Genomic DNA, 23,642 nt, shown 5'->3' with positions numbered 1-23,642 from the left:
AAATATCTTTCTTCTGGTTAAGTTTCCAGTCCTATAGGCAAACAGCTTGTTTCTATATTCTGTTCAGTTTTGCCTATTGGTTTATACTGATGAATTCAGAAGAGGTTTCCACTGCATTTTCACTGCAGGATGACGTAAAGTGCTGGTCAGATCTTGCTGCAGCTGGCTAATCTGATGGCTGTCACTATAATGGCTGTAACGGTGCATGGCTGGGATGATATACAGAGGCTAATAGAAATAGAACAGCAGCTGGGGGTCTCTTTACTGTATAAACTGCAGTTATCAATCAATGGCCTATACCGTCAAACGCAAATAAAAAGCGTGGATCCAAATTTTATGCCTGCAATATCTGCAATACGTCTCTTCAAATAGGAAAGCAGTGAATTTGTTCCCTGCGGCACAACAGCAGTAGGATCATGGTTATTCATAGGGCAGTGTAGTGTGACTGATGTGACTGCAGCAGTTACTGGAACTGGAAATGACTGAGAACTGATTCGAGGAACCTGAGAGTGTCTGTGCATATCAGGTTGCAACAGTTTTTTTTCTAAGACAAACCTATCAATGATGCAGCACAAATTCACTTAAGACCATTCCAACGTCTCAGCTGTGGATGATGATATTAATCAGAATTTGGCCATATTCTGATTACGTATACATTACATTAGTAAAGAGGTCTGCATTTATTTGATCAAAATATAGTGAAAACAGTAAAACTGTATTATTGTGATGGCAAAGCTTAATTTTCAGCAGCAATAGAAAGTCTTATTTTTATTCCATTCGATTATGCTTTTTCTGATGTAAATGTGACGTTATGTGACATTGTTTACAAGCTATTATACTGATATCTTTCCAATTTTTAAGAATCAGTATCTATGTTTTTGCTTCCACTCAAAAAGATATTTTTACAGCATGGAATAATAAATTCTTTGTGGTGTATTTTGAGCTGAAACTTCACCAACACGCTCTAAGGACACATGAGACTTAAATCTTAAAGGAACACACCAGTTTTTTTTTTTTTTTTTTTTTTTTTTTTTTAAATAGGCTCCTTTCCCAACTCCCCCAGATTTAAACAGTTGAATTCTACCATTTTTGAACCCATTCAGCTAATCCACTAACTCCGGGTCTGTTTAACTCTAGGGGAGTTGGAGTAGCCTATTTTCACAATGAGTGGTGTGTCTTTAAGCCAGGGATCACCACGTTCAGTCCTGGAGGGCCGCAGTTCTGAAGAATCAAAACACACCTGAAGCAGCCAATTAAGATCTTATTAGCCATACTTGAAATTTCCAGGCAGGTGTGTTGAGGCAAGCTGGAGCTAAACTATGCAGGACACCTGCACTCAAGGATAGTTTGATGACTCCCGTTTTAATCTTTTGAATAATTTTTGGATGCTTCAGAGAAAAAAAAACAATATAATTGCAAATATTATAATTGTTTCTATAGCACATCAAATTGCATTTTGACTCCTGTCCGGCTGTCAACTAGATGGATCTAAATGTATTTTCATTTTAGTAGTACTGCTGTTTGGATGGGTTGCAGGGACAGGAACTTGGGTTCACAATGAAACTATCAAGTAAAATGAGGCTTTTCAGACTGTCACATGCACTGTATGTTTGGAAAGTAATTTCCTTTTTTCCTAATTTCCTATATGTTTCGTTCCCGAAGGTTGACCTGCAGAGGACCTTCACATTCCGGAACTCAAAGCAGACATACAATGGCATCCCGATCATCGCTGCTAACATGGACACCACCGGCACTTTTGAGATGGCACAGGTGCTCAGCAAGGTGAGCGCTTCTTTAAACAAAGCACAGTAACCGATGCAACGCAGCACCATGTATCTTTGCAATATAACAGGGAAAGTCTTGTTTTACTATGTTTTATCTCTGCGATTATCAAGATCTCACTGAAACATAATTAGCTGTGTCCTGTTTCCATGCACTGGGATCAAGAGGCTCTTATATTTCTGCCTGTCTCAGTGCCAGACACTCGCTGTCGTCTCAGACGTCTCCCCGCTCTGTCTTTCAGCACACTCTCTTCACAGCCATCCAGAAGCACTACTCCCTGGAGGAGTGGAAGACTTTCGCAGCCAGTCATCCGGAGTGCCTTGAGGTGAATGGGCAAAAATGGCTTTTATGCCTTTTTTAATCAAAAGCTGTTTAATTAACTGGTCCATCAGAAAAAACCAAAAAAAACACAGAGCAACAACATATTACAAACCACATAGCAATACAGTAACTGCCTAGCAATACAATAGCAATCACATTAATGGGTTAGTTTACTTAGAAATGATAAATCTGTTATTAATTACTCACCCTCATATCGTTCCAAAATCGTGCAACATTTGTTTATCTTAGGAACACAAATGAAGTTATGTTTGAAAAAATCAGACAGGTTTATCACCCTCCATAAACCTGCAAGAGCAATGCAAGGTAGTAAGGACATTGTTAAAATAGCCCATAGTCTGGTTCCATTATCTAGAGTACCATGGTTAACACACATTTAATACAAACACACCACTTGATTTTACCATTTGAAATGCATTTTTTCATCAGAATAGCATGACAGCAAATTATGCAATGCAACTGGAGTAATATCAATCATACAAAGCTTTAAATATCTTTCCTCTCATCCTCAGCATGTGGCGGCCAGCTCGGGCAGTGGAGCGGGGGATCTGGAGAAACTGTGCAGCATCCTGGACGCCATTCCTCTCATCCAGTACATCTGCTTGGACGTGGCCAATGGCTACTCTGAACACTTTGTGGAGTTTGTAAAAAGAGTTCGGGAAAGATTTCCAAAGCACACCATCATGGTGAGATTTGTGCCCAAATGTACTGCAACAAATGCTTTATCAATGCAATGAGAAAATAATTTGTTTATTTTGTGCGACCTTCAAATGCTATATAACTCCCAATCACGGTCATTTAGGCGGGAAATGTGGTGACAGGGGAGATGGTGGAGGAACTCATTCTGTCTGGAGCTGATATCATTAAAGTGGGCATTGGGCCAGGTATCAGATTAGATTTGTCCAGACTGCCACATTATATATGCATTGAATACAATTGTCTTTTAAATTAAATTCCATATAAACTAAACTGAATGTGGAGCTTGTTTCTGATGTTTTGAAACACTGTGATGTTCAGGTTCTGTGTGCACCACACGCATTAAGACCGGTGTGGGTTATCCTCAGCTGAGTGCTGTAATCGAGTGTGCCGACTCGGCCCATGGACTCAAAGGACACATCATCTCTGTAAGTATTTTGAGCATTCTGTAATGCTTAGACTGACAGGAAACCCAAAAACCAAAGGCATGATATTACCACAAGAGGGCAGCATCCTCAATTCAATTCCTGTGATTTTATGTGCCCCCTTCAGAAAGACTAAAAGGCCTAGTTTTGTAGGCCAGTCTGGAGGTTCTATTGGCAAAAAAGCAACAGGATTTAGCTACTTGTTAGCAACCACCACTTTCAAGAGAAGTAAAAGCTCGCAAGGAAATTCCTTACTCATGTACCTTGTTTTCACCCGTTTAAGAAAAGACTAATCTGACAAAACATACAAAAGTGTCATTATTTTATTTAAAATCAAAACACTCTTAAAGTGGTGTGTTACTTTAATGAACCAGTTATTTTGGGTAGCACTTTTTTTTATAGTCCTTTTCCTCTTATACACACTAAGTATTAATTATAGTAATTACAATAACTAGATTATAACTAGGTACTAACCCTAAACTTAACCCTACCCTATTTAGTTACCTTATATTACAGTACTCTCTTAGATAAGTATACATACTGTAAAATAAAGTGCAACCCTGTTTTTTATAAGTAAAACAAAAAAAAAAAAAAATTAAACCCAAAACCAACTTTGCATCCAACTTTGAGAAATGAGCCATAGGAGTGCTTTGCAACTGTGCTGCATTTTATATGACTTTATAGATGGTTTCATCGCATACATTTATTTATTTGTGGCGACCTGCCACAGTATCAAAACTGAGCGATTTTCCAAAAGGCTTCGATGAATAAACATGAGCATGTAATACTGGGGGAACCTCAATTTCTCGTGCTTAAAGCACCTCCTGCTGTCAGAGAATGAATGAGCATTTTTTAATAAATCCATCTGATTTAAGCAGCAAACAAATTTAATTTCTTATCAAAAACGAAATAAATAAAATACAAAAAAACTACTCCAGAAGGACTTCTAGCTGCTGTTATTGATTCTATTTGGATGTCTACCGGAAATTAAGTTAGAGCCACAAAAGTTAGGGTTTTTGTCGTTGAAACGGTTTATATAGCTATAAGAGTTTGTAGTAAAGCTTTTTTTTTTTTTTTTGCTCTCTCTTCTAGGACGGAGGCTGCAGTTGCCCTGGGGATGTTGCTAAAGCTTTTGGTGAATTCAGATATTAATAATTAATAATAGCTGTTGTAATTCACATGCTGTAATTCGGATAATATCATTGTCCAACTGGGTATAAAGTATTTTATCTAATAATAAATGTTACATTAGGCGCTGGGGCAGATTTTGTCATGCTGGGAGGAATGTTAGCGGGCCACGATCAGTGTGCTGGTGAAGTCATTGAAAAAGATGGCAAGAAGTTCAAGCTGTTTTACGGGATGAGTTCAGACACTGCCATGAAGAAGTATGTCGGAGGGGTAGCAGAGTACAGGTGAGGATATTTTCAAACACCAAGTTTCTAGCTATTCATTTTGTTGTTGTTTTTTTTACTAGAACATATTGCAGAGCATCTCATGTAAAGTACATCTGTTTATGTGATTTCAGGGCATCAGAGGGCAGGACGGTCCAGGTGCCCTATAGAGGTGACGTGGAAAACACCATCAGGGACATCTTGGGCGGCCTTCGGTCCACCTGCACATATGTAGGAGCTGCCAAACTCAAAGAACTGAGCCGCAGGACGACCTTCATCAGGGTCACACAGCAGTCTAGCCAAATGTTCACCTAGTCACGCACGCTGAAAACATGTACGCTCACAAATACAGATTCACCAGTTAAGGAATAATTAAATAATTCTGTGAATTTGGATGCGCTGTCCCTTTAAATGGCAGTCCAGAGATATATAAATGAAAAGGAAAGACGTGTTCATAAACATATTTCCCTCTGTCTTCCAGTTTTGTGTGCTCTTTCGGTTCATGAATCTACAGTATCTGATTCATTATGTAACTCACTCAAAACTATTACACTCATACAGACTGATCCACGGATACTGTTTCGCTCAGGTACCTTGCCGTACACCAGTGCATTTCCTTGAAAAACTAATTATGTTGAAGCACGGCTCAGTTTTGTTCAAGTTCTCTAAAGTATGCAATGCGTCTGCATTTGTACGAGACTGAGAGCGAATAAGAAAACAGGACAATACTGGGGTAAATTGAGTCATTCTTTGTAACTATGCAACCCATTCTCTCCCTAGAGTGTATCAATCAGAACGACGGTTTCAGAGTTTGAGAGAAAGAAATGCATGTTAGTTGAGAATTTAAACACCAGCAGAGAAAATTCTCTGCCACATTAAGATCTAGTCCCCCTGCATGTCGTGTGCGAGTTGATTTGAGCAGCGAGTGGTGCATTGTGTACTGTGGTGAACTATTTCTGCTGGCCTGCTTCCTTTGTGATTGTACAGAGGGTGTGGTGGGATGTCATATCAGACCATAGGAATGTGAAAACGGCTGCACCTCATTTCTACAACATGCCTTGTGCAGTTTAGATGAGGTAGAAAATGTTATTAAATGTATTACGAGTAAAATATTACATATTAAGGAATAAACACCTGACTGAAAATGGGGTTGCTTTATGCCTTAAAAAGCTTTATTTTTGGCAATTATGTGATCAAATGTGTTATATTGGAATAATGATTGACTATACATAATTGTATTATTACGCCAAGAAGAGAACGCTCCATTATAATGTACAAATACACTACAGCAAGAGATATAATGAAGCTTTTTACTACAATTGATAACTCAAAACCAAAATTGCGCCTATTGAGTTTGTATGAAATGAGAGAGAAAGAATAGCCTCCCCTCCTCGGTTTCATTTTTAATATCTATCAGACTTGGCTGACCTCTGACTTGACGTATAATGCAGATACGTCATACGTTGAGGCAGAAATCAACCAGGACGCGCTCTTAAGCACCTGAAAAACAAAGAAAAAGAATTGAGAAATATAAAACTACTGATTTAAAGATGTGACACAGAAACAACACTATGTTTCTCATAAAATATGCATTTGAGACTGATTTGCGTTGCTTTATGGGAGTGGGTGGGGACTTCTCTGGACAATCACTGGTATTTCCACTTTTTTTAATGCAATTTTTTTGCGAAGAAACAAGTCAAGTTGCACTCCAAGCCAAGCAAATCCCACCACATCAACATTTGTTAATATGTGCAAATTCAGAATTTCATTAAATTAACTCACCTTCTGTTCTAGACTACTGTACTTAGGTTGAAACTAAATGGTAAACACAAGGACAGACAAGCACACAAAGCTGAATCGTTTGGCTTATTGTGTCAAGTGTGGGTTCGTCAGTGTCTGATAAGATCTCAGTGTCTTCTATCTAAACATTGAATTGAATGATCCAGCCCTGGAACAGAAGCGAATACTCAAGGCCTCCACCTCCACCAACACCCACACTCCATTGACTAGGTGCACTGGAGCCAAAGAAGCCTGCGGAATACCTCTGCATTTGTTTGCGAGTATATGCTCATATCCCACGTTGTCTGACAAAAACGCTTTTAAAATCCCATTCTCTCAAATCACAAACTCCAAGAAGGGTGCAGTTTGCAATTGGCACTGTAATTTTTATTAGTACGTGTATACTGCAACAATAAACTTGTACTGGTATACAGACAATTTATTTTTTAAACAAATTTGTTCACAACCTGAATCAAATATTGTTTTTGTTGTTCAGAATAATGAAATAAGTTCTAACTAGAAAACCGGCAAGCACCATCAAAGAAAGGGACCAAAAAATCCAAGAAACAACGTGTGTGTATCCTACAAATAGACACACCACAATTAGAAAATAGAATTTCAATTCAAATTTTTTTTATATTAGTTTTCTTTTTAAAAAAGCTAGTGCAAGTACAATATTTTGCACAACTTACAGAGTATGCACGCATATGGAAATAAAATGAACCAAAAGAAAATAAAATTGCCTTTCACAATGATTTCCTACCTAGGGCTTTTAATTATTTATAATATAATATATATATATATATATATATATATATATATATATATATATATATATATATATATATATATATATATATATATATATATATTCCTTTACTAAGTAAGGTGCAAAACACTACTTCCTCTCCCAACGACCATCTCTTGCTACTGGCCAGACTCCTCTGATACAATTCCAGGAAAATAGAACCTCAGGATTGGATGTGACATTCAATTTTTCTTTAACAGTCTCACTCAACATTTCTGTTTGGTGTCTTACACACTATAGGTCCAATAAATCCACAGCAACGAAGCTATGGAGAAAACAACAACACTGATAATATGCCTCCACCCAGTCATTGTTTTCAAACAGTAGGTAAAGGTCCAATCTAGAGGTTTTATGCTCGTGGATCTTTCTGCCCAATGGCAAGCGAAAAAAGAAACTAGAAACAGCTTCCATTCCCCTTCCAATGGAAGACTTCAAATCTCTTTATGACAAGACCTGCAACACCTCTAGTCCAGCAAGCCCAGGGTATTACTGCTATATCTGAACCCACTCATTCCTGAGGAATGACCAATGGCTTCCTGTGTATCACAAAACACTTTTCAATCTCAAAAGGAAAAAAAAAAAAAAAAAGAAAAAAAAGAGGTGGCTGGACATGCGTGCACATTTAATGACAACCAAACGCCGTTCACCTGACAAGGAGTACATAATGTTATTTCACCTCCTGCTAATAGTTTGAGTATCTGGCCTCAGCTTTCAAATCAAGGGGCGATTATTCAAAATGAAACTATCTCCACCGTTCGTTCAGAATCCAATTTACACAAAACATACTTGGAAATGACCGACATGTTAAAATTAGGCCTAAAAAGATTTTACAGAGTACAATTTTACAGAGACATCTTATTAAGCATTCATTGGCAAAGAAATCCAGAATTACAAAATGACCTTTTTTTTTTCTTGAAGATATGTTATCTCTCGAGTGTAGTTGTACAAATTCTGAAGGATAAATACACACGTTACGAGGCTGTCGATTGCTATGCGTGAAGGTGACATCGGGTATGTGAAAACAGCATCTGTACACGAGTCGGTTCAGGCCTGCGATGGTCAACACGTCCCTGGCGTTTAGTTCCCAGTGGTCAACCAGTGTTGAGTGTCCAGTTCAACCCAACAGTGACAAATACTCCTCAGGGTTCATCAGAGGACGGTTGTACGAGTCTCTTTCCTGCGCCCGGCCAGATGAGGGTGACAGAACCCAGGACGTACCTCTCTCTGAGGAAGTGTTTGTCAGTTTACCGGCTCACCAAAACGGCGGGAGAGAAACAAGGGCCAGGCATGCCTCCTTTAAGTAGTGTGCACTGTTTTCACTATCCAGCACTGATACAGCTGAATGTTCATATATTAATTATAGAATTAACAATAAGACTAGTTACAATACCCATATCAAGCAGCCCATATATCATTAGTTAGGGTGAAACAAAACCATAGTGTGGGCTTGTAGAAGATTCTCAGCCTGAGGTTATTAATCCAGCGGTTTGGACAATTGACAAGATGTCAAACAACAGTCAAGTTGAACAGAGAAATCCTGACTGATTTTACAAGTGATTTCAAAGAAAAGCAAACTCGAAATAAAAGTTATTTTTTCTTTTGTCGTCGTTTCAATGAGAGCCACAATAAAAGAAAAGAAAATCTTTTGATTTATTTTTCAAACTGCTGAAACTCGCAATCCAACATTCGTCTTTTTTGTCATTTGTGCCAGAGAAATGAAAGTAAAAACAAGGAAATTGTCAGCGGTGCTCCTCTTATGAGAGCGAGCTGTCACAGAGCCGCTCGAAAACTCTTAAAAACATTCATTAAAACACTTTCTCTCGTCTCCTACCATGATAAAAGAGTGCTACAGAGGAGACCGAAGCAAAAGTACAAAGTCCAAAGTACATGAAGCAAGGTCAAATATAGAACCAACATGAAAATAAAACAAATGATGGTGTTCAAGCACACATCAGTACAACAAAAAGTAAAGTCATCTCAGGTTCATAGAGGACCATTTAAACTTTATTTTCGACTCTCTCTGTCCTCGTCGTCTCATCCCGTTGGACCCAGGAACGGATCGAGACGGAGGGAATTCGTATTGGAGGGGAGAAACTGCGATGACACCAACCTCTCACCCTATCTTCCTCAGGATTAGAAAGTGCTGAAACAGTATTATCAAGTCTATCTATTCTATAAATGACAAAAAAAATGTGCATTTTGTTTTTCTTTGTTTCTATAAAAGTGGTCCCCACTTTGATGAGGTCGATGAATCATTTCTCAGTCTTTTTTCAGTATCTTGCATGTGTGAGGATCTGGGCTTGTGACGTCAAAGGGACAACAGGCAGACGGACAGACAGCTTGTGATGCAGACAAACAGACGGATACACAGAGACGGACAGAGTGTGTTAGGAAGGCCTCGTATGGTGTAGAGACATTGTGGGAAACCAAAGCACAGGGCCAATGAAATGACTGCTTCTGGTTACAGCAGTTTAACACACTAGATATATATATATATATATATATATATATATATATATATATATATATATATATATATATATATTCATCTCTTTACATGTACACAAACCTTTCAAAGGTCACACAACCTCCTCAACACACACATTCACACCTATTTCTCATCCCTGAGTAAGCCCAAGGAAAGATTTTGACCTTTAATAGAAAAGCAAATGATGTTGTCATAACGTCAGAGACAGCAAACTCACCCCTCTGCCAAAAAGAATGAAACATGCCGAGGAAAAAATTAAAAATAAAAGCAAAAATGTGCAAAAATGATAGATTAGGGGTTCACTACAAAGTGAAAACAGAATATTTGCCATATTTACTTACAAATAGCAAAATAAAATCATAAAACCCACAGGCTACAGGTGGTTTTAAACAAGCAATACAATTTAAAGGAGAAGGTATATGAATGGAAACCACAGAAACAGTGCTACATACAGATGGCACGAACTGTTACGGATGTAACATGTCAAACATAAACAGAAGAAGAGTTTAGAATGTCATCGGGTTTGAATTTTTAAATGACACTGACGCTGAAAAATAAGTGTCAAAACAGCGTCCGCCACTTGTAATGTTCTCTTATTTTTCTCGTCTCTCTCTGCATGGAGGTCACAAGAGACTATCATTATCAGCACAATAAACCGCCAGCTGTACCATGTGCATCTTTTATTCTCTTTTTTTGTGATGACCATCAAATGTGACGGCACAGAACATCTGTGATGTTTCATTCATTCGGGTCATTGCACGTCAAGCATGTTTAATTCATCTGCAGTTGGACTTATTCCTCAATATTTCAGAGACAATTACAGACATGGACGATCGGATTAAAGTCATAACATCTTCAAGTCCAAATGCAAACATAAACATATGTGTAATTACACATTTACGATTGCTTGTGTCCAGGTTCATAATAAGTGAATCCAAATGGACACTATTTACTTCCTCGATGCCCATTTCAGGTCTTATTGAGAGCTATTCACTGAATCTTATTTCATGAATGGAAAGACATCAAAAGATTTTTTATGTTAAGTTTTATGTTTTTTGTTTATGTTAATCTACTGCCTGATTTGTTTGTCAGACAAAATGGCTGATTCGGCTGTCAATCAAACTCACTGAGAAGGGTCAATTTGGTATGCATTCTGGTTTGATTCTTAATTGAATATCCTTTTGAACTCTGAAACACGTCACATCATGGAAGTAAAATGGATTGAAATGTCAATTTATACCATAGGTGAATAGTTAATTGACTTTTCCCACAAAAAACTACTGTAATTTCGACAAGCTAGGCAAAATGAAACTCCATCACAAATACTGTTGAGGTTCTATGGCTATGAATGAGAGAGAGAGACCAATTTAAAGAGAGAAAAGAAAACGATGTTCTTGAACTATAGCGGGTGTGCCGGGTGAGAAAGCGGTCGCACGTACATGCCAGGCAACAGAAGGTAGCTAACGGTTGCAGTTGGGTAAACATACTCTGAGAGAGGCGTACTGGTTCTGTATGGGCACCTGAAGAGCATCTGGAGGTCACTATCGATTACGGGTTAAGACGACTAGGAGGGGACAGACTCTGTCACTGCATATTAATTTATATTTCTCCCTGAAGTTACTGAGGGCTGGATGTGCAAACCGCAAATCAACCTAAAAAGGATTAAAAAAAAACAGCTTGCTGAGGTCAAACAGAAGGTCTGGCGTTGATATCCGGTTCTCTGTTTGTTTTGTTTTTCTTTTTGGTTCAGCACTAGAGACTAAGGGTTATTGCTACGTGCCGTTGTTCGGAATGCTTCTCGTGTGTACGTGGAACCGCACTGTGCAACCAGAAGGAGGCAGACTGTAAAATGATCGAAGCAATGAGCCACAAAAGGAAAACACTGATCGTTACACGAAGAGACGAACAAAAGCGAAAGATCAGAGAAACAAAACAAACGCAAGACTGATTCGCCATTGACAGTCGTGTTGTTGGGGTGCCTTAACGGACAAACAATATCACATCTTATTTCTACCTTTTGGCCCAAAATAAACAACGAAAAAAATCAAGTTTGATTGGTTAAAGCATACACGTCCACACACATACAATCCTAGTAAAACTCAAACACGCACACTTTGAGGGGACAGAGACACCATGTCAAATGGAAAAAAGAAAAAAATGCACGGTTGTGGTGTTGATCTGAGAAACCCTGTTTTATTATAAAAAAATAAAGCATTTTCAAATTGTTTATGGGGTGCACTCACTCACCCACCCTCCACCACTCATTAAATCAATTCGTTCATCCATGCATCTTTTATTCTCTACTACCACCCTTCCTCCTGCCAGATCTTCACCTACCCAAGCTAACTTGAGTGTGTCCACTCAAAGGACTCGACAAGTATGCAGGCTACAGTCTATGACTTCATCCACCCCATGAAGCGAACACTTCGACAGCACCCTGCATAATCCTACTTTTATCCATTTGTGTGTGATTCAAACCCCCTGAAAAGGGGCTTCCTGATTTTCCTAATGAAAATGAACCCAACAGACCTGCGAACCGAGCAAACTTGCCAAGAAACTGCTACATTTCAGTATAAATCAGGTTTTCGGCCCTGTCCTGTGCTGGCAGAAAACAAAATAAATCATGTTACTATCTCTCCAGATGTGCAAATTGCAATATTCTTTTAAGTAGAACTTAAATATCTATTTATAATATGTGTGGTATGTACACACACACATACACTTGCACGCACACAAACACACACTCAAACACGCTCACACAAATATACTACAGATCACTGAAATTACTACATGACTGCGTTCACATACGTTCGATGAGTCAGTGTCTTGGGGGACGGGACTAAAAACGTGCTCATGTAGTCTTGCGTTCTCATACAGTAAGATAGATATAGCATATGCAGTTCTATACATGTTAATGTACAAAAAAATACATGACATATTTCAACATGATTGAAAATCACCGTAACCGTGTACGTTTTTAGGTGTGTTTAAGCCCGTGCACAACCGCACACAGACTCGCATGCGTGCACAACCACATACATTGCTAACAAACAGGCATATGACACCCTTCGATCCTCCGAAGATTCCTGTAGCCAGAGTTTCTCACTTTCACTTTGTCTCTCATATCTCTCGTAAATATATAAACAGTCTCTGTACTTATTTCCACCTGCATTCACACTTTCATACTACTCTTTTTGCTTTAAATGACTCAAATGGCAGTTGTTTCATGGGCTGCTGCCTCTTTGCGCTCATCTTTACTCAAGCCAATCATACGCGATGAAAAAAAGTGCTTTCTTTAAAGCAGTCCTCTTGGGGACAAAATCTCATTGTTTTCGCTTTCATCTGTTACATTCATCCCTTCACAGCGACCCTTGTGAGCCATCACCATCCCACAGAGTGCCACACAACATCCAATTTATGATACAGCATACAGTACTGTGTTCATGTCGAAAGAACCACAGACAATAGTAGCAATAATAATAATAATTAATATAATAATTTGACTTATTTGATTGAAACTACTATCAGCTAGTGAGCATGACAGGTGTGTTAAGTAAGTGCTTCAAGACAACACGCATTTCATCCTTCTCAGACAACTTTCGCTCTCTTTCTTTTGAAAAAAAAAACAAAAAAACTACTTTCTCTTGTTTTAACAAAAACAGGTGAGACTACACTAAAACAAGGGACTGGTCGATCTTCTCACCCATTATGTTTGTATGCATCAAGATACACCCATGCATATACATATACATAGACAAGAACCCATCCTGTGTCTATGTAAAAAATGACCCCTGATTGCAAGGTTTACACATTCATCACAAAAAAAAAAACAGAAAAGAAAAGAAAAAAACTACCCATCATGTATGATAGGAGGGTTTGAAAAGTGAGACGGAAAATTAAAACATGCAAAACTACAAAAATAGTCAAATAAAAGGTTAGACAGTTGGATATATAAAAATAGACTCGTCCATCTTCCCTGTTTTAAATGATAGTTTTGTCTTTCTGAGGAGCCACTGGCACTGCTTAATGACATCATCTCTCTTGGCCTGTACCATAGTATTTGGAAACCTCTTCTTGCATTTCAATACATGTTAATATAATCTATGCTAGTCTAACTGCGCTGACGATACATTGTTAGCATTGATTTGGATAGTCTTTTTTAGTCACAGTTAAACAAGATGGCTGACATCATGTAAACTCCTGCAACCAGTGGAGGAGTGATTTCCGTTCTGCCACCATTAGCAATGTTATTCACACCAGTTGTTCGTCTTTCTTACTAACATTTTCAGGTTCACTCAGCAGGCGAATGATTTAATTGCCACTAGGTGTAGTTTAACCAGGTTTGTCTGAGCTAAAAAAAAAAAAAAAAGTAGAGGATGTTGTAGGTGAGAGACTGGATAGACGTCTTTGCCTTGTTAGCTGTGACTGATTGTGTATACTGAAGCCTTCGGGGTATCATGCAGTGCTCAGGTATCTCACGACCTTCCCACCTTGCGCTACATTTGCCCTGAATTTGACCAATCAAATGAATTGCACCAATTGCCTGTGTAATGCATCTATTACAAAGTTAGAAGTGATAATGTACATACTGAATAAATTTAGCCTCCAGGTAAAGTAATCTGGATAGAAAATTAAATCAACCTAAAACATTCCAAGGGCAAATTTTGCTTTTAAAATATGACAGTCCAATGCACGTTCACTTTCCAACATTTGATCTGCCTTCGATACTGATTTTAACCTCCTGAGGGATGAATGAAGGTTTAGGGAACGTTAAAGGAGGCTCTCCTTCGGGATTTTCTACTTTGCGGCCCTCAGGGGCAGACCACCTCCTTTTGCGGCCTGTGGGTTTGCTGCCGGACTTTGATTCAGTGACCGGTGGTGCTTTGCAGATGTCTCTTTCGCCAAACTTCAGTTCTCCATTCTCTCTATTGCCTTGACCACCTCCACCTCCCTGATCTCCACACTGCCCGAGTCCATTTTCCTGTTCTGTGTGCCGAACACCCCCTCGCACACCGCTTGAGAGTGCTTTGGGTGATTTAAGGGGTGGACCGAGGGAAGGCGCATCCAAGACTTGCCCCTGGCTTTTCTTGATGGAGCCATTCCTCAGGTTTTTCAGGGTGAGGGAGATGCAAACGTCGCCTACTGAAAGCTTGGTGCATGGCAACTCAAGCAGCTGGGTTGTCCGTTCTGGACAACATGATGACCAGCCCTGACCGAACACAAAGAAAGGATACTCTACCAGCACCTCCACGCTGACCTGCGAGAGAAATAGGAAGGCAAAAAGAGAGGACATTAAATACATACAGCAGAAGTCATGCACAAATGCCTGATGATATGAATGAATGCCTTTGCTAAATAGCATCTGTTAATCAGCGCCTCTCAAACTGACAGACTTTAGAACTGCTTTCGAGTGGGTGGCCCCATCTCAACTCCCAGACAAATGAAGCAGATTTTTCATACAGCCCACTCACAGTACAACAGAAGGAAGCAGAAATAAGGAATGACTCAATTCTGCCAGTGAATCCCACACAAACTAAACAAAGATGCCATGGGGACAGCCAGGGGAGGGATTATGGAACAGGGAGATGATTTCAGCTGCCAATTTACCCCACATCTAGTTACACTGATTGAGTGCAGGTGGAGTTCATATAGGAGGACATTCACACCCTCGCAGCTTATAAAAATGTATAATGACTACCATATGGTTATTCAAACCGATGAAAAAACTGCATGAAAGACATAAAGAAGATCCCTGGGCATTTGTAAAAGGTGCAAAGTTTTTTGTTTTGTTTTGCCACTGAGCATTGTTAAATATGAAATTAAATTAGCCATATTTGAATTCCAATTGCATAATATCAAACTACCTTTGAGGGACAAAATATTCCAAGATATGTTAATTGTAATCCTCTTTAGATGGCAAGATTTAATTTACTATAACTGGTGTTCTAATGGAAATGGTAACCTTAATATATTCACTGTATTTAGCTAATAACAAACACAAATTATGCAGTATATACAAAATTATCCAAACCACCAAAAATTCATAATACAAGTAGCATGAAACAACCAGCACTGTACAAGCTATTTCAAGAGTAAAGCAAAAACATATTATCCCACCTGTGAGCGATGCTCTCCGACAGCAAACTGTATAATAGCAAAGTTAGGCGTATGACTGCTGTCGATGCGCTCTACGGTGCTGGAGTCGATCTTCAGCTCATTGCTGATCTCAGCACTCTGAATGAAATCCTCTGTCTTCAGGTCCTCCACCCGCTTCAATTCCCCATCCGCCAACTGGATGATGGAGCCCTTGGTGAAGTAAGGGGGCAGTGAAGGGGCCGAGGGCGGCGGTGGAGTTGTCAGCAGGCCGGCAGGGGCTGGAACCACAGGCAGATGCAACTGGGCTTGAACCACAGCTGCGGCAGGGTGGGAGTAAGGAGCTGGAGCCTCAAATGTCTCTACTTTTGGGGCCATTGAGGTGACGAAAGCATGGGGCAGTGCCGTGGGCAAGGGCGGTGTGGTCGATGTAGCACTAGCTTCAGTTCCACTCACTGGGATGATGACTGGCTGAGTTCCAGGGATGACCAGGTGCTGGGATAGGCTGGTGTGGTAGCTGAGAGGTTGCTGGTGCCCTGTGCCGGCAATGTAACCGATGATGGGCTGCTGGGCAGAGTAGAAATTGGTGGAGGAGAGGCCCAGCGAGAGTGACTCTGTGGTGTTATGTGTAGTCTGAATGACTGCATGAGGAGACAGTGTGGTAACTGCCCCCTTCAGACTGTCCACAGGTGGAGGGGGAGGAGGAAATGGAAGGGAGGCTGAGGAGGAGGAACTGCGGGATATAGGTTTGCCTGCGCAAATCCCTCCTTTCTCAGTGTGGGATGTTGGGGGAGGCAGCTTGTCAGGTGTACCTCCAGGATCAGCACCACCGGAGCTATGACTGTTGGGTACCAGCACCAACGAGGCCCGCATGGCTGCGCTGTCCTGCGCATATTCGGCAGGTAGCACCACGTGTCGAGCCTCATAGTGACGTGGGCTCTGCTGCTGGTGGATCTGGTGCTGTTGGGTGGAGGAACCCCCTTTGGCGGTGCTGCCCTGCTTCCCTGCACTAGATTCGGGAGACAGACCAAAGCGTCTGTCCTTCTCCAGCTCTCCGTTCAGAACCTCCCTGGGCCTTGTCTCCTCCCTCTTGGGTAAAGGTCCATCTGTGTGCGTGATGTGTAAGACTGGCGAGGGGCCACTGATGGGGAGCGTGTGGTGAGGGTGCAAGTGTGGAGGCAAGTGAGCATGAGGTGACGGAGCAGTCCGAGGAGATACGCTTAGAGGAGAACCAGCAATTTGGATGTATTGGGTGGAGTGGGGCGAAGGTGTGTTGTCAGTTGTTACCATGCCAGGATGACGGCCCAATTGGTGGTGCTGGTCAATTTTGGATGCTGGAGAATTGGAGGTGCTGGCATAAATCTCACGTTGTGTGGTAGTGGTGGCAATTGAAGGGGGAACTAAAGGTGAGATGTAGCCAGCATACGGTGCAGAGTATGGAGAGCTGATGAAGTGAAGATTGGGATGCAGGGGTGTGTACTGGATAGGACCAGCAGGCTGAGAGAGGGGTGACGTGTACAATGCAGGTATGGTGGTCACTGCAGTGGGAGCTCTGGATAAATGTGTGGATGAGGGAGGTGTGCTCTCAGCTGCGGCTGACAACGGTTTGTATAGAGGCCCATCGGCTTCTGAGGAGGTGCTGGTGTGCTGCCGCCCTCTGTCATGTCCGCTTGCCAAACTGGCAAGCCAGGCCAGGTTTCCCGAACGCTGGCTCTCATTGGCAGGCGCCATCACCATGGGCCTCTCCTCTGAGGGCAGAGTGCTTGCTGGGATTTCACGCTTCTTTGGGGGCAGGCATTCATTGCTCCGCTCCTGGTTTGACTTCATGGCGTCTGAGAATCTTGTACCACTCTTTCTGGATGTTTATTCCCCCTGTTGTTTTTGGCGCTTTTCCTCTCCCTCTCAGTCTCTGTTTGTTTTGCTAACAGAGTGTGCCCTCCCACTGACTGGCTCGGAGCGAGGACAGGGATGGGGTAGAGAGGAGAGTGGTGGTGCGAGGGGATGTGTCCTGTGCCTATGGTCGGATGGACACAGATTTCAGTCTTAAGCAACGGAAGTCACACCTGCTGTGGGAGAGCGGTCCATGCAATTCATGTGGAATCATTTCCCTCTGAGAGCGAGTCTCCAGGACTGCAGGAAGAACCTGAAAAATAAACACATGCACCATTAAGGTTATTTCTGTTTTGAAAACAGCTCTATGAAAGGAAGTCTCAAAAGTGAAAGGGGAGTTCAGTGCATTCAATAGTTTTGTAAACTAAACTATCACTGTACATCTGAGTGGGCATCAGCATCTTGTGGATAGCACTCAGAGTGTGTGTGTTTGAAGTATGTAAGTGGACCCCCTGCAGGGCGAGATAGAACACACAGTGTGCGCATCATTAATAATGAACTGGCACTCTGCTCTCAGGACTTATCTGAAGCCAGTAACACATTTACCCTCATGCAACATACAAACACAAGTTAGACTAGAGGCTCATCTACTACAGTGTGAAAATGTGATAATCATCTTTAAGTTGAAACATGTTCAAAAAGAAAAAGCTGGAACTTTATCTTCAAGAATTTACTGTATTGTAAAAAGGGAGGGTTTCTATGGCATAATGTAGCTAGAGTTAAATGGACAAAGCACTTAAGTCCACAAGGCTGAAGCGACACCAAACAAAATGAAATGAACAAATACAGTGCAAGTCATGTGTACATGCAAGATTACAAACACAAATGTTTCTTCCTCTGGAATAATATAACAAGCTCTAATGAATTTTGCGTAAGAGTATTATAAAGGTGAAACTGTTTATTTAGATTTGATGTTGACTTTAAGAGCTCTCCATTAAAGCAGGAAGCCAGTGTCTCATTTTCCTCTCTCGTCTACTACAGAGTGTATGGGTAGACGCGTGATGAAACAGTGATGTTGTGCAGTGTTATGGCTTGTTTGACATTTCTCCCTGAGCTCTATTGATTGAACCCATTCAGCTGCGTCTGTTGTCCAGCACTGGTGGGAGGGTGGTTTTGCATGATAAACAGGCCCTGATGATTTAACAAGTGTCGCAGTGCTATAAAAGTACAGACAGATTCTGCTGTAAGGGGAACCCACCCTTTAAGCTGGTCTGTATAGTGGTTTACCATTTGTGTGTATAGAACACTGTGTATAGAAAGTACCAAATGTACTATAGTATCACTATGGTGTTATGTTCAATGTTAGTATAATTGACATGGCACCACGGTAATACTATATACTATTACAATTCTTCACTTACAAAAAATACCATAATAAGTACCATAATACAACCACATCTTTTGGATATGAAGTAGCAGTTCTGGGACGTACCTTGGAGTACCAGGTATCAGATGATATTGCAATTAGACTAAAAAGAAGAGAAAATATCATTGTACATACTGTATGAATATGGTAATCATAATATTTTCTTTCCTTTATAGTATCATCACATCCTCAGACAATATTTTCAAATTAGACACGATAAGAGACCATACAATACTGATCGATGTTCAAAGGTTGTGTTTAGGTTCACAATGGTCATGTCATCACTTAAAGCAGACACAACAGCCCTCAGCTGATTATAAACAGCAGGAGCATGTCCTCTCTGTTTGCTCTTAAGTCAAAGTAGTGTAGAAAGGTTACGCAACAGCTGAACACTATTGATTGACAGCTATTGACACTGAGTAGGGTGTTTATTCTCAGCACTCTCTCAATCAGTGTTTCCTGCCTCTTTTTTCTTTTTCTTACTTTTCATCCCCCCATCCGTTACTCGTTCATTCCCTTCCTTTGGCTCATATATCTTTTCATCTCTCTTTGCACCACCCCCAACCTCTCTCCTCTCTTCTTTCTTTCCTTCACCATAATTTGCATCAGACAAGGGCAATCAAGCATGTTAATAACCCAATTATCATAATCATTTTAATTAATGATTTAAGTAATCATGCATGGTAGATGACAATATTATCCAGCTGGTATTATAACTTACTCAGAAGGCAATTCTAGAGGTTTGAACTGGTCTCTTCCAGGTCCTTGAACGCTCGTAGTGAAATAAACCCTTTATGATGGGATTACATTTGAAAACTGATTGAAATGGTAATCAGTGGTTTATTGTTCTCAGTTTGATGTATGATCTACGTCTCAATTTAATCTCTACATAAAAGAATATGATATATTTCCGAAGACACTTTCCAGTCTCTGCATCTGAATTTGCATACTACCTTACTACACAGTATGCAGAATTCAGAACATCAAATGTGTATGAATAAGACATGAACACTGGGTTGTAGGGGGAAGACATGGAGAAAAGAGTTAGGCAGCTCTTTTCCTGTTAAAAGGACAATGCCAGTATGACATATGCAGTATTTCCAAGAATGTACTGACACATTATATACCTGTATTCTTGGAGAACTTCATCAATGTTATTTGAAATCTATATTTTGTTTTGTTTCACTGGACAGAACAGAAGCAGTTTTTTAAATTTATTTAAAATAAATAAAATATAACCCCTACAGCTCCCATGTAGGAAGATAATGAGAAATAATCAACAGTATAGTATCAACCAATTTATTTTTTAATGTATCACTGCAAGACTATTTAAGTCAACTGAAAAAATGTGGATAAAAAAGACTTAGTAAGATGCTTTAGAATTTTTTCATATTTTTTCATAAAAAAAAAAATCATATTATACAGATATACATAAATAAAACAGATTTATAATAACAATTTATTATAACAACAATTAAGAAAATGTATACACAGTTATAAATATTAATATTTTAAACTAAATAAAATATTATTTGCAGAGTCACAACTTGAGGTCTATTCCTGATACTGTTTTATTTTTTCCTCTGTTATCACTTTCAATCTCCACCATCCTATCCCATAAAGGCAAAATGCTAAAAATAGAACTAAAAAAACAAATAAGAAATAACTGACAGTTCAAAAAAATTTAAACTAAATATGAGATCAAATAATTTATAAATGACAGATTTTTTTTGATGTAAAACAGTCCAATCCCAATACAACGTTATGATGTTTCAGAGGGATATATAAAAAAGAAAATTTACAACTCAGTCCATCAAATTGACATACAATGATTATCGCTAGCAACCTCAATGACTCATCCCTATTTAGTACATACTGCAAAGGCATGCAGCCACTATATTTCAAGGGCAGCAGTGTAGAAGAAAGAGAAAGCCACAGTATGAGAGAGAGAGAGAGAGAGAGAGAGAGAGAAAGAAAAAGAGAAAGAGAGAGAGAGGCCGTAGTATTTTCTCGACAAATCTGACTGCAGCTTACACCATTCTTTAATGAATGTCGATACTGCAGGGAGCCAGTTAGGATTAATGACACTGATGCCAATGGCTGGTATTTTATGTACACTCACACACACACACACACACACATACTCACAAACATGCCTCAGTGTGTTGCTGTGGTATCCCGGGGAAAGCCAATTCCTAATCTTTCACAGTTGGGTCCTCTCAGCCCTCCCTGTTTATCCCTTAGGATTAAACCCAACTCACACACACACACAGAGAAAGAGAGAGAAAGAGAGAGAGCAGGGAGGGAGTGAGCAATCTACTGACCTACATTAGTGAGAACACTATGCTACACCTACACACACACACACACACACACACACACACACACATAAAACGGCAAGCACATAGCAACAGAAGACCAGCACTGAGGCTCAGTCAAATACTCATTAACACATACACACAACACACACACACACACACACACACACACACACACACACACACACACACCTCCATTGCTTCAGCGCTGTAAAATAAGAGCGTAGTGAGAGTTGAGAGAGAGAGACGGCAGTATAAAAGCCTTGTCAGCGGGATCTTGCTGAGCGCACTAGGAACAGTATCAGATGACCTGAAACCTAAACTTATTGTCCTCCATCAGCCCTGGCAACACTATGAATCACATCCCCGGGGCCCCAGAGCCACAGAGAACAGCAGGGACAAATCAGAGACATTAATCAAAGACATTCACTGTGAATCTAACACAGACATGAATGAGGGAAAGCATGGACTCTCCAAATGCATTTTGCTCCATAAAACCCTACTCGCACCGCACCGATACATGTCATCCATAGCGCTCTGTGGGTCGCATTAGTGGGTCAATGGGAGATGACCGCGAGGATGACAAGGTTTATGTCAATATAACCACAGCATTATTGACAAGAATGAAACTCTGCGAGTAATGCACATAGATTTAAAATGCAAAACATTTTAGATTTGGAAAATATTGACATAATTAAAATAAAACAACTGAAGGAAATACATATAACGTATTACATTTATTTTCATACTGTACAGGCCATGTTATACTGAAAAGTAGTGACTATATCAAACATAAATATTCTATTACAATTTTTGGATAATTATGGGTTTTATTAATATAATTTCTCATATTAACTGAGATACTACATGGGATATTAATCTGACTTTGATAATAAATTAAAATGCATAATCTACATAAAACATCCACAGGAAAACTTGAACTTTAATGGTAATTTCCTGCCATTATATGTTCAGTTACTGACAGTGTAATGAGTAATTCAACATATGGATATTAAAAACTCAATGAGAAAAAATACTTTATATATACTTTATAATACATTTATATACATCTTTTATAGAAGTATATAGATATATAGCTAAGTACTTCGTTAACAAAGGATATACAGTTATGACAACACAAACATATGCAAATAAATGTGTAAATTAATATGCCTTTAGTACAAATAGTTGTGAATGCATCTTTCGCAGGCTGTCAAGGTAATCACCTCACTAGACACGTTACTGTACTATAGCCCCTTCCACACTTTTCGGAGGTACTATCCCTTTAAAAAGTGGGCAGATACTTACTAACTGTCCCTGCCTTCAAAATCAGTCCCAGTGCCTGATCTCTACAATGAACAGCACAGAAATGGGTAGAGCGAGCGAAACGGAGACAGGTTGTAAAGTAGAAACGATGAAAGAAAAGAAGAAATAGAACACTCTCAGGAGAGAGAGAGCTTTGTAGCTGCACGAAGAAGTGCAGCTGAATGACTTGCACTTTCAAGCCCAGATATACTCATAAAGAACATGAATCGCAATGACGAGACAGAGAAAGAGAGAAACTAAATAGCGTCTCCCAACCATATCTTACAAACCTTCACAGTTCGATCAAGTCTTCATTAACACAAATTAAAACTTGCATTGCAGTTTTGGTGTGAAGCAATATGCACATATACTCACACTTTAAACGCTTTAAATAGGTACTATCGTGTCTACTGCTGATTATTTTCATATGGCACAAGTTTAACAAAGCAAAAACTAATTCGAACACCTCCCGAAAGCTGCTGAAATACCCTTTGGATGCTGTTGGGAAACGTGCTGACTATACCAGGGACATGCACACTCTCTAACATACACACTTGTGATAAAGCTTACCTTAGTGTTCAGAGAGGCCATTTGAGTCACTCTCTCAATCTTTCTCTTATTCCCACAGGAGTCAAACAAACACGGAGCGTGCCCCCTCTCGCTCTCCTCCCACTCCGACACCTCACGGAGGTACAGCGGTGTCGTCGGCGTCTACGGAGGCCCTTCCTGCTGAAGTCATGGCTGTGGTCAGGCACTGCCCCCCTGCCCCGCCGGGCCCCGAGTGTGTGAGCTCTGAGCCCTGCCTGCAGCACTCAAACGTGCGTTATGCAAGGCCTCTCCGGGCCACCAGCTCTCCCCTCCCTCCCTCTCTCTCTCTCTCTCTCTCTCTCTCTCCTCCCTCCCTCGCTCGCTCGCTCAGCTCCTCCCACACCTCACCTCACTGCGCACCACCAACTTCATCA

General features: G+C 40.2%; 2 protein-coding genes across 7 annotated transcripts in view; one reads left to right on the top strand and one right to left on the bottom strand.

The window, feature by feature from the left end:
* Nucleotides 1-5,108, top strand: part of gmpr (guanosine monophosphate reductase) — a 6,010-nt gene extending 902 nt beyond the window's left edge. For both annotated transcript variants that reach the window (XM_043218394.1, XM_043218395.1), the window contains exons 2-9: nucleotides 1,663-1,782; nucleotides 2,024-2,107; nucleotides 2,634-2,807; nucleotides 2,924-3,005; nucleotides 3,139-3,245; nucleotides 4,335-4,377; nucleotides 4,495-4,654; nucleotides 4,768-5,108. In XM_043218394.1, the coding sequence (XP_043074329.1) occupies nucleotides 1,663-1,782; nucleotides 2,024-2,107; nucleotides 2,634-2,807; nucleotides 2,924-3,005; nucleotides 3,139-3,245; nucleotides 4,335-4,377; nucleotides 4,495-4,654; nucleotides 4,768-4,948 (951 nt within the window). In that variant the 3' untranslated portion in view covers nucleotides 4,949-5,108. The remainder of the gene's footprint in view (nucleotides 1-1,662; nucleotides 1,783-2,023; nucleotides 2,108-2,633; nucleotides 2,808-2,923; nucleotides 3,006-3,138; nucleotides 3,246-4,334; nucleotides 4,378-4,494; nucleotides 4,655-4,767) is intronic.
* A 3,740-nt stretch (nucleotides 5,109-8,848) lies between these two features.
* Nucleotides 8,849-23,642, bottom strand: part of atxn1a (ataxin 1a) — an 86,280-nt gene continuing 71,486 nt past the window's right edge. For 4 of the 5 annotated variants that reach the window (XM_043218389.1, XM_043218390.1, XM_043218391.1 and 1 more), the window contains 2 exons: nucleotides 15,826-17,944; nucleotides 8,849-14,965 (listed from right to left, as the gene is read on the bottom strand). In XM_043218389.1, the coding sequence (XP_043074324.1) occupies nucleotides 14,405-14,965; nucleotides 15,826-17,628 (2,364 nt within the window). In that variant the 5' untranslated portion in view covers nucleotides 17,629-17,944 and the 3' untranslated portion in view covers nucleotides 8,849-14,404. Of the gene's footprint in view, nucleotides 14,966-15,825; nucleotides 17,945-23,250; nucleotides 23,530-23,642 lie in introns of those variants that run through there. The other variant, XM_043218393.1, reaches the window with a different exon arrangement.

Source organism: Puntigrus tetrazona, chromosome 19 (genome assembly GCF_018831695.1).
Source record: "Puntigrus tetrazona isolate hp1 chromosome 19, ASM1883169v1, whole genome shotgun sequence".
NCBI lineage: Eukaryota > Metazoa > Chordata > Actinopteri > Cypriniformes > Cyprinidae > Puntigrus > Puntigrus tetrazona.
This window is presented reverse-complemented; position numbering and strand designations above follow the sequence as displayed.